Source organism: Cebus imitator, unplaced genomic scaffold, assembly GCF_001604975.1.
Source record: "Cebus imitator isolate Cc_AM_T3 unplaced genomic scaffold, Cebus_imitator-1.0 Scaffold339, whole genome shotgun sequence".
NCBI lineage: Eukaryota > Metazoa > Chordata > Mammalia > Primates > Cebidae > Cebus > Cebus imitator.
Window position 1 is genome coordinate 159397 of NW_016107654.1, and position 10635 is coordinate 170031.

Genomic DNA, 10635 nt, shown 5'->3' on the forward strand with positions numbered 1-10635 from the left:
GTGCACACCACAGGCACACACACGCACACACAGGCACATGCACACACAGGCACGTGAACACCACAGCATGTGCACACCACAGGCACACACACGCACACACACGCACATGCACACGCAGGCACGTGAACCCCACAGCATGTGCACACCACAGGCACACACAGGCATGTGAACACAGGCACACACATGCACACCACAGGCAAGTGCACACCACAGGCACGCACACACAGGCACATGTAAACCACAGGCACACATACACAGGCATGTGCACATACATAGGCACACACACACAGGCACGCACACAGGCACACACAGGCATGTGAACACATGTACACAGGCACATGAACAACAGACACACATACACAGGCATGTGCACACACACATAGGCACGCACACACAGGCACATGCACACCACAGGCACACACACAGGCACATGCACACCACAGGGATGTGAACGTCACAAGCACACACATGCATACACAGGCACATGAACACCGCAGGCACACATGCACATACATGCACACACACACACAGGCACATGCACACATGCACATACACACAGGCACATGTACAACACAGGCACACACACAGGCACAGGCACACCTCAGGCAAACACACAAGCACATGCACACCACAGGCACACACATACACAGGCATGTGCACACAAACACAGGCACACACACACAGACAGGCACATGCACACCCCAGGCACACATATGCACACAGGCACATGCACATACACAGGCACAGGCACACCACAGGCACACAGGCACATACCACAGGCACACACATGCACAACACAGGCACGTGCACACCACAGGCAAACACATGCACACACACAGGCACATACATACCACAGGCACACACATGCACACACAGGCACATGCACACCGCAGGCAAACACATGCACACACAGGCACATGCATAACACAGGCACACACATGCACACACAGGCACATGCACACCACAGGCAAACACATGCACACATAGGCACACACATACCACAGGCACACACATGCACACACAGGCACATGCATAACACAGGCACACACATGCACACACAGGCACATGCACACCACAGGCAAACACATGCACACCCAGGCACATGCATACCACAGGCACACACACACAGCACACGCACACCAAAGGCACAAACATGCACACACAGGCACGTGCACACCACAGGCACACACGTGCACACACAGGCACATGCACACCACAGGCAAACACATGCACACACACAGGCACATGCATACTACAGGCACACACATGCACACACAGGCACATGCACACCACAGGCAAACAGGCACACACAGGCACGTGCACACCATAGGCACACACATGCACACACAGGCACGTGCACACCACAGGCACACACATGCACACACAGGTACGTGCACACCACAGGCACACACATGCACACACAGGCACATGCACACCACAGCAAACACATGCACACACAGGCACATGCATACCACAGGCACACACACACAAGCACATGTACACCAAAGGCACAAACATGCACACACAGGCACATGCACACATATGCACACACAGACACATGTACACCACAGGCACACACACAGGCCCAGGCACACAGGCACACACATGCACACACAGGCACATGCACACCACAGGCACACATATGCACGCACATACAGGCTCACATGCCATTCATACACATATCCACACCACCACATAGGCATGGACACACGAACATGCAGTTCATTTGCACACATACACTCATGCACACATATATACAATCCCACAACGTGAGCATGCAAGTGTGCAAATCATACACGTGTACACCTGCACACATGCACATGTAGTCACTGTGCAGACATGCAAAGTCACGCATATGCACACATGTCCATGTTCGTGCACACATGCACAGTCACACGTGCACACACAACTCAGGAAATGTCATAAAATTTTGTTGTTCTTTCAAAGTTTCTCCTAAAGAATGAGTAGCCATAGAGTGGTCCCCTGGGACATAAATGACTACATCCTTGCATTTGTCATGGAGGCCACCAGAAAGGCTCGAGATGCCCTGTGTTCTGCTCAGGATGCAGGACCCAGACCCAGTCTGCTCAGCGGCCTCCGCTGGGCCCCTTGGCCCATCCTGGCCAGCTTGAGCTATTGGGGTGAGCCCAGGCTGCTCGTGGGGGCAGAATCACGTTGCTCACAGGTCCCATCTGTGCAATTTCAAGGCCCGCAAGTTTTGTGTATTATTTTGTGCGTCCTATCTCTGGGGTGAGGCCTGTATTCTGCTGTCTACCCTTCAACAAGCACTTCTCATATCCCCAGCTCCCTATGTCTTCCAAGGACCCCTGCTCTGAGACTCTGGCTTTGGACCAAGTCTGAACCTGCACTGTGTGTGGTAACCAAGCTGCTGGCTGGCCCAAGTCCACTTCGCATTCCTACTTGTGCTCACCAGTGGCTGGCTGGAAGGCCTGGGTGTACTTCATAAAGATTGGGGAATGCTGTCTTCCTCTCATGGAACTTTGCTGATCTGCCTTTGCCCTTCAGTACTAACTATATGGTACAAAGTATCTGTTTTCCGCAACACAGTCTCCTCTAGAAAAAATATTCCCAGAAAAAGCGGAGACTCTCTGGACCACACCATTAGGGAGACCCGCCTAGACTTCACCTAACCTTGCCTCAGCTGCAATCTCTCCTTCCCTTGCCTAACAAGGTCTAGGTCTTAAGCACGGTGAGTCTCCCCCAAGTCAACTGGGCTGTCCTGACCACAGGTGCTGTAAGAATGTGCCTGAGCCTGTCCCTCCCAACACAAACGTGTTGCTGCGTCAGACATGACGGGGTTCTCGCAAGCCACAGAAATGGTCACGTACACCATGAAACACAGGCAACCTCTGTGTCTCTTCGGCACTGCATAAAAATTGTGTATTTCCCACTCAGATGAAAAGCCCCCACAGAGATGCTGTGGGCCTGGACGAGCCTGGACAGGAGAGGCCCCGTCGAGGGCCCCCGATGCTGCCAGTGGCTCCAGACCTTACCCAGACTGGGAAGGGCCCCGTGTAGCACCTTCTGGCTCCTCACTGGGAGGGTGGGGGTGCTCGGGGGAGGCTGAGTGGATGGGGGCTGGGGAGGTCTAGTCAGGCTCCCAGGCCTTTTGTGTCTGCAGAGGACTCCCTGTGCCAAGCTGCAGTTTAAGCAAAACCAGGCAGAGCCCAGGAGCTCTGTTGGCAGCAGGACCTCACCACGAGGGGCCTGACCACGTCATGCTGGCCCTCCTCCAGCAAAAGCGCCAGGGGCAGAGGAGTGCGAGGGGGCCTGGACAGGCTGGGAGCCGGAGAGAGAAGGCAAGCCTCTGGGGCAGCCATGGTTCTTATCCCTCTAGGCACAGGGAGTGGTGGATGTCTACGCACTCACTGAGAGCTGTTCATCACGGCCATTTCCTGGGCACACACTGTGAGCGAGGTGCCAGGAAGCCTCGTGACCTTGCAGGGAGCAGCCCACAGTAGCCACTGCTTGAGGGGGTGAGTCAGCAAGAAAATGAGAAACGAGTGATGGGAGGAACGGACAAATGGAAAGATGGAGAAGCCATGCTGCCTGACCCGCCTTCCTTCCTGAATGAGCGCTCAGCTCTGAGGGGAGGCATGTCATGCTACACAGGAGCCCCGTAAAACCTGGTCTCAAACAGCTTCACCTTCTGACCCAAACCATGCCCTTCATGCAACTCCTGTTCTGTCTGGAAAGGCACCGCCCCTCGCCTTTGAAACAAGTAAACTTTCCATCATGACAGATGGCAGACAAAGGTCACATTAGGGCCTTCCTGGTAGCTCATCTGGTGTCAAAAATGTTAACCAAACACCCACTATGTGCAGCCTGGATGGGGACACAGAGATGCACATTGGCTCCTGTCCCCAAGGGAGAGAGCAGGGGGAGACTCCTGAGTCCCTTATGGAGACTGTCCTAAAACCCCACGTCGAGTTTCACAGGACGCTATGGCTGTGCCATTTCTACACACTCCCCCACAAGCCCTCCACAAATCCTCACATGACAGGCCTTGGAAGAAGAGAGTAAACGCCCACTCAGCAGGAGACCCGAGTCTCACAAACCCCTTGAAACCTTCTACGACTCCGGGTATCTCCCAAGGAACTGAACTCAAGGTCTCAAAAGACCTTTATCACTTTATGCAGTCCGGGAGCTGCACAAAGGCACACAAGACGGAAAAGGGAGGCACCACTCAGAGCAGATCCCAGTGCTGCCCGACATGGAACAGGACAGATCCCGGGGTCCCCTACCAAAACCTGAGGGGGTACTCACTTAAAACATGTCTGAAGCCACCAGGCCCGTCCCAAGATCTACGGGTATGAACCACCCCAAGGACCGCAGAGCACCAGGGCTCACTTACCACGCAGCCGGGTCGTATTCAGCCCAGACCCGGATGAACTCGTCCAGGTGGTGAGGACCTAGGATGGAAGAGTCCCGCGTAAGGTACTCAAAATTGTCCATGATCACAGCCACAAAGAGGTTCAACATCTGCAGGATAGGAAGGAGAACAGGTGACGTAGACAGACCTCAACCTGCCTTCCCCCAGCCCCCCGCCACTCTCCAGTGTGTGTGAGGCAAGCTTTCAGGCTAGCAGGGGTCACTGGGATTTGACCAGCTCATGCCCAGACCTGCTCTCCCCGTGGGACTTCCAAGACTTCCTGCTTACCCAGAGTTCTGGATCCCACATGCTAGTGTCTCCCCCTAATTCAGGGCCTGGAGTCTCTTGTCCATGACCCATCCTTTGTCTGTGATCACACTGTCTTTCCATCTCAGACTGCCCTTTCATGAAAGCAGTGACAGTTTGGACTCTACAGGCCAACAGTTTGGGTTCTTAAGTTTAAAATTCAAATAACATACAATTACCCATTTTAAAATGTACAGTTCAGTGGCATTTAGTATATTCACAATATTGTGCAACCATCTCTCTAGTTTCAAAACTTTTTCATCATTCCAGAAGAATACTCCATACCCATTAGGTCATCGTCACCCCAATTCCCATCCCCCTCAATCTCCTGGCAACCACCAATCTCCTTTCTGTTTCTATAGCATTCTCTATTCTGGGTATTTCACATAAAAGGAATCACACAGTATGATTTTATGTCTGGCTTCTTTCACTTAGCTTAATGTTTTCAAGGTTCATCCATGTTGTAGTACGTGTTAGCACTTCACTTCTTTTTATGACTGAATAATTTTCCATTGGTATATACCACATTCATTCATCCACTGATAGGCATTTGGGTTGTTTGTGCCTTTTGACTATTATGATTAATGTTGCCATAAACATTCATGTACAAATTTATGTGCAGATACGTCTTTGCATTTCTCTTGGGCATATACCTAGGAGTGAAATTACTGGGTCATATGGTAATTCTCTGCTTCATTTTTTTAGAAACTGCTAAACTTCTTCCATAGCAGCTGGTGCATTTTACATTCCTAACAGCAATGTACAACAGTTCCTCCTCCTTCACATCCTTGTTACACTGTTATTTTCAATTTTGAGAAAAATTATTGTTGTAGCTGTCATAGTGGATGCAAAGTGGTATCTCATTGTGGTTCTGCTTCACATTTCCTTAATGACCAAAGATGTTAAATATCTTTTCATGTGATTGTCTGACATTTGTATATCTTTTTTGGAGAAAGATTGACTCTTATCCCTTGCTATTTAAAAAGTTGGGTTGTTTGGTTTTTTGTTGTTGAGGTGTAGGAGTTCTTTATACAGGCTGAATATTAACCCCTTATTAAATATGTGATTTGCAAATATTTTCTACCATTTTGTTCTGTACACTGTATTTCCACATACTTGATAAGGTCCTTTGATGTACAAAAGTTTTAAATTTTGATGTAGTCCGATTATCTATTTTTTTCTTTGGTTGCTCATGATTTTGGTGCCAAATCTAAGAATCCATTGCCAATTCTGAGGTCTTGAGAATTTACCCTTTATATATTCTTCTAATAGTTTCACAATGCTTGCTCTTCTATTAGGTCTTTGATTGACTGAGATACTTTTGTATATTGAGGTAGTGGTCCAACCTCATTCTTCTGCATGTGAATATCCAGTTTTCTCCATATTATTTCTTGAAAAGATTATTCTCTCCCCCACTGAATTACCAGGGAAAGAACGACAATTCTTTCCCCCATTGGCACTATTGTCAAAAGTCAACTGACCACAGGTATTTGAGTTTATTTCTGGACCTTCTGTTCTACTTAATTGACCTATGTATTTATCTTTATGCCAGTATCACATTGTTTTGTTTTGAAATTGGGAAATGTGTTGTTGGAATTAGTTTGCCAGTGTTTTGTTGAGGATTTTTGCATCAATATTAGTAAGGGCTATTAGTCTGCAGTTCTTTTCTTGTGGCATATTTGACCACGATATAAGGGTAATTAATGCCTGCCCCACAGCATGTGTTAGGAAGCGTTTCCTCCTCTTGTACTTTTGGGGAAAGTCTGAGTGTTAATTTTTTTTTTAAATTTATCTATTCTTTAACTGTAGGAAAGATACGTAAGAAAAAATTTTGCATTTTAACAATTTTTTTTTAAAAAACAGTCTCACTCCGTTGCCCAATCTTGGCTCACTGCAAGCTCTACCTCCCAGGTTCAAGTGATTCTCCAACCTCAGCCTACCAAGTAGCTGGGATTACAATTACAAGCACGTGACACTGCACCCAGCTAATTTTTGTATTTTTATTTTTTATTTTATTTAAATTTTTGTATTTAAATTTTTGTAGAGATGGGGTTTTACTACGTTGGCTGGGCTGGTCTTGAACTCCTGACCTTAGGTGATCTGCCTGCCTCAGCCTCCCAAAGTGCTGGGATTACATTCATAAGCCACCACGCCCAGCCCCATTTTAACAACTTTTTTTTCTTTTCTTTCCTTTTTTTTTTTAATTGTACTTTAGGTTCTGGAATACATGTGCAGGTCATGCGGGGTTGCTGCATAGGTGCATACATAACCAGGTAGTTCACTGCCTCCATTCCGCCTTCATCTATATCCAGCATTTCTCCCCATGTTATCCCTCCCCACCCACTGCTGTCCCTCCCCTAGCCTCCCCACCAACTGCCCCCAGTGTGTGATGTTCCTTTCCCTGAGTCCAGTTGTTCTCATTGTTCAACACCCGCCTATCACTGAGAACGTGCAGTGACTGATTTTCTGTTCTTGTGTCAGTTTGCTGAGAATGATGGTTTCTAGATTCATCCAAGTCCCTACAAAGTACATGAACTCATCATTTTTTTATGGCTGCATAGTATTCCATGGTGTATATGTGCCACATTTCCTTTGTCCAGTCTATCATTGATGGGCATTTGGGTTTGTTCCTGGACTTTGCTACTGTACACAGGGCCACAATGAACATACGTGTGCATATGTCTTTATAATAGAACAATTTATAATCATTTGGATATATACCAAATGATTATAAATGGGTCAAATGGAATTTCTATTTCTAGATCCTTCAGGAATCGCAACACTGTCTTCCACAATGGTTGAACTAATTTACACTCCGATCAACAGTGTAAGAGTGTTCCTACTTCTCCATATCCTCTCCAGCATCTGTTGTCTCCAGATTTTTTAATGATCGCCATTCTAACTGGCGTGAGATGATACCCCAACATGGTTTTGATTTGCATTTCTCTGATGACCAGTGATGATGAGCAATTTTTCATGTTTTTTGGCCTCATGTATGTCTTCTTTTGAAAAGTGTCTGTTCATATCCTTTGCCCACTTTTGAATGGGTTTATTTTTTCTTGTAAATCTGCTTTAGTTATTTGTAGATTCTGGACATTAGCCCTTTGTCAGATGGGTAGATTGCAAAATTTTTTTCCCATTCTGTTGGTTGCCAGTTCACTCTAATAATGATTTCTTTTACCGTGCAGAAGCTCTGAAGTTTAATTAGAGCCCATTTGTCTACCTTAGCTTTTGTTGCCATTGCTTTTGGTGTTTTGGTCATGAAGTCCTTGCCTACGCCTATGTCCTGGATGGTTTTGCCTAGGTTTTATTCTGGAGTTTTTATGGTGTTAGGTTTTATGTTTAAATCTTTAACCCATCTGGAGTTAATTTTAGTGTAAGGTGACAGGAAGGGGTCCAGTTTCTGCCTTTTGCACATTGTTAGCCAGTTTTCCCAACACCATTTATTAAAAATGGATTCCTTTCCCCATTGCTTGTTTTTGTCAGGTTTGTCAAAGATCAGATGGTTGTAGATGTGCAGCGTTACTTCCAAGGACTCTGTTCTGTTCCATTGGTCTATGTCTCTGTTTTGGCACCAGTAACATGCTGTTTTGATTACCATAGCCTTGTAGTATAGTTTGAAGTCCAGCAGTGTGATGCCTCCATCTTTGTTCTTTTTGCTTAGCACTGTCTTGGGTATGCAGGCTCTCTTGTGGTTCCATATGAAATTTAAAGTGTTTTTTTCCAGTTCTGTGAAGGTCATTGGTAGCTTGATGGGGATAGCGCTGAATGTATAAATTACTTTGGGCAGTATGGCCATTTTCATGATATTGATTCTTCCTAACCATGAGCATGGAATGTTTTTCCATCTGTTTGTGTCCTCTCTTATTTCATTGAGCAGTGGTTTGTAGCTTTCCTTGAGGAGGTCCTTTATATCCTTTGTTAGTTGTATTCCTAGGTATTTTATTCTCTTTGTAGCAATTGTGAATGGAAGTTCGCTCTTGATTTGGCTCTCTGTGTGTTATTGGTATATAGGAATGCTTGTGATTTCTGCACATTGATTTTGTATCCTGAGACTTTGCTGAAGTTGCTTATCAGTTTCAGGAGATTTTGGGCTGAGACTATGGGGTCTTCTAAATACACAATCATGTCATCTGCAAATAGAGAAATTTGACTTCCTCCTTTCCTATTGAATACCTTTTATTTCTTTTTCTTGCCTGATTGCTCTGGCTAGAATTTCCAATACTATATTGAATAGGAGTGGTGAGAGAGGGCATCCTTGTCTAGTGCCTGATTTCAAAGAGAATGCTTCCAGCTTTTGCCCATTCAGTATGATATTGGCTGTGAGTTTGTCATAAATAGCTTTTATTATTTTATGGTATGTTCTGTCGATACCTAGTTTATTGAGAGTTTTTAGCATGAAGGGCTGTTGGATTTTGTCCAAGGCCTTCTCTGCATCTATTGAGATAATCATATGGTTTTTGTCTCTGGTTCTGTTTATGTGATGGATTATGTTTATGGACTTGCATATGTTGAACCAGCCTTGCATCCCCAGGATGAATCCTACTTGATCTTGGGGGACAAGCTTTTTGATGTGCTGTTGCATTCAGTCTGCCAGTATTTTATTGAAGATTTTTGCATTGATGTTCATCATGGATATTGGCCTGAAGTTTTCTTTTTTAGTTGAATCTCTGCCTGGTTTTGGTATCAGGATGATGTTGGTCTCATAAAACGAGTTAGGGAAGATTCCCTCTTTTTGTATTGTTTGGAAGTTTCAGAAGGAATGGAATCAGCTCCTCTTTGTATGTCTGGTAGAATTCAGCTATGAACCTGCATTTTAACAATTATTAAGTGTAGAGGTTGGTGACATTAAGTATATTCACATTGTTGTGCAACCATGAATACTAACCATCTCCAAAACGTTTCCCATATTCCCAAACTAAAACTCTGTATCCATGAAACAATAACTCCTCATTCACCCTCCCCTGGAAACCACCATTCTACTTTCTGTCTCGATGAAGTTGACTACTATAGGTACCTCATATAAGTGAAATCGCATAGTATCTGTCCTTTTGTGACTAGCTTATTTCACCTAACATGTCTTCAAGGTTTATTCACATCGTAGAATGCATCAGAACTCCCTTTTTAAGGCTGAATAATAACAGTCCATTGCATGTTCATACCACATTCTGTTTACCCATTCATCTGCTGATGGAAACGGGTTCCTTTCTCCTTTTGGCTTTTGTGAATAACACTGCCACAAGCATGGGTGGACAAATACCTGTTGAAGTCCCTGATTTGATTTATTTTGGTTCTATACCAAGATTGGAATTACTGGATCATTCTGTAATTCACTTTTAATCTTTGAGGAACTGTCGTACTGTTTTCCACAACACCATTTTATAGCCCTACCTACCAGTGCACAAGGGTTGAAATGTCTCCACATCTTTGCCAACATTTATTATTTTATTTCATTTTATTATTTTTTAAGACAGGGTCTTGCTCTATGGCCAAAGCTGGAGCACAGTAACGCAATCTCAGGTCACTGCAGCCTCTGGCTCCTGGGTTCAAGTGATTCCCTGTTTCAGCCTCCTGAGAAACTGGGATTACAAGTGCATGCCACCACACCTGGCTAATTTTTGTATTTTTAGTACACACAGGATTTTACCATCTTAGCCAGGCTGCTCTTGAACTCCTGGCCTCAGGTAAGCTGCCCACCTCGGCCTCCCAAAGTGCTGGGATTACAGTGTGGTTTCATTTTATTTTTATTTTTTTATTGCATTTTAGGTTTTGGGGTACATGTGAAGAACATGCAAGATTGTTGCAGAGGTACACACATGGCAGTGTGATTTGCTGCCTTCCTCCCCATCACCTATATCTGGCATTTCTCCCCATGCTATCTCTCCCCAATGCCCCACCCTCTGCTGTCCCTCCCCTATTTCCCCCGACAGACCCCA

At 45.6% G+C, this 10635-nt stretch overlaps 1 protein-coding gene across 19 annotated transcripts in view; it reads right to left on the bottom strand.

The window, feature by feature from the left end:
- The window catches only part of CACNA1B (calcium voltage-gated channel subunit alpha1 B), a 235782-nt gene that overhangs the window by 25164 nt on the left and 199983 nt on the right, over positions 1 to 10635 (bottom strand). For all 19 annotated transcript variants that reach the window (XR_005196468.1, XR_005196467.1, XM_037730270.1 and 16 more), the window contains one exon: positions 4376 to 4503. Coding sequence is in view for 17 of the 19 variants with exons in the window: in XM_037730270.1 (XP_037586198.1) it covers positions 4376 to 4503 (128 nt within the window). In the remaining 2 variants the exon portion in view is untranslated. The remainder of the gene's footprint in view (positions 1 to 4375; positions 4504 to 10635) is intronic.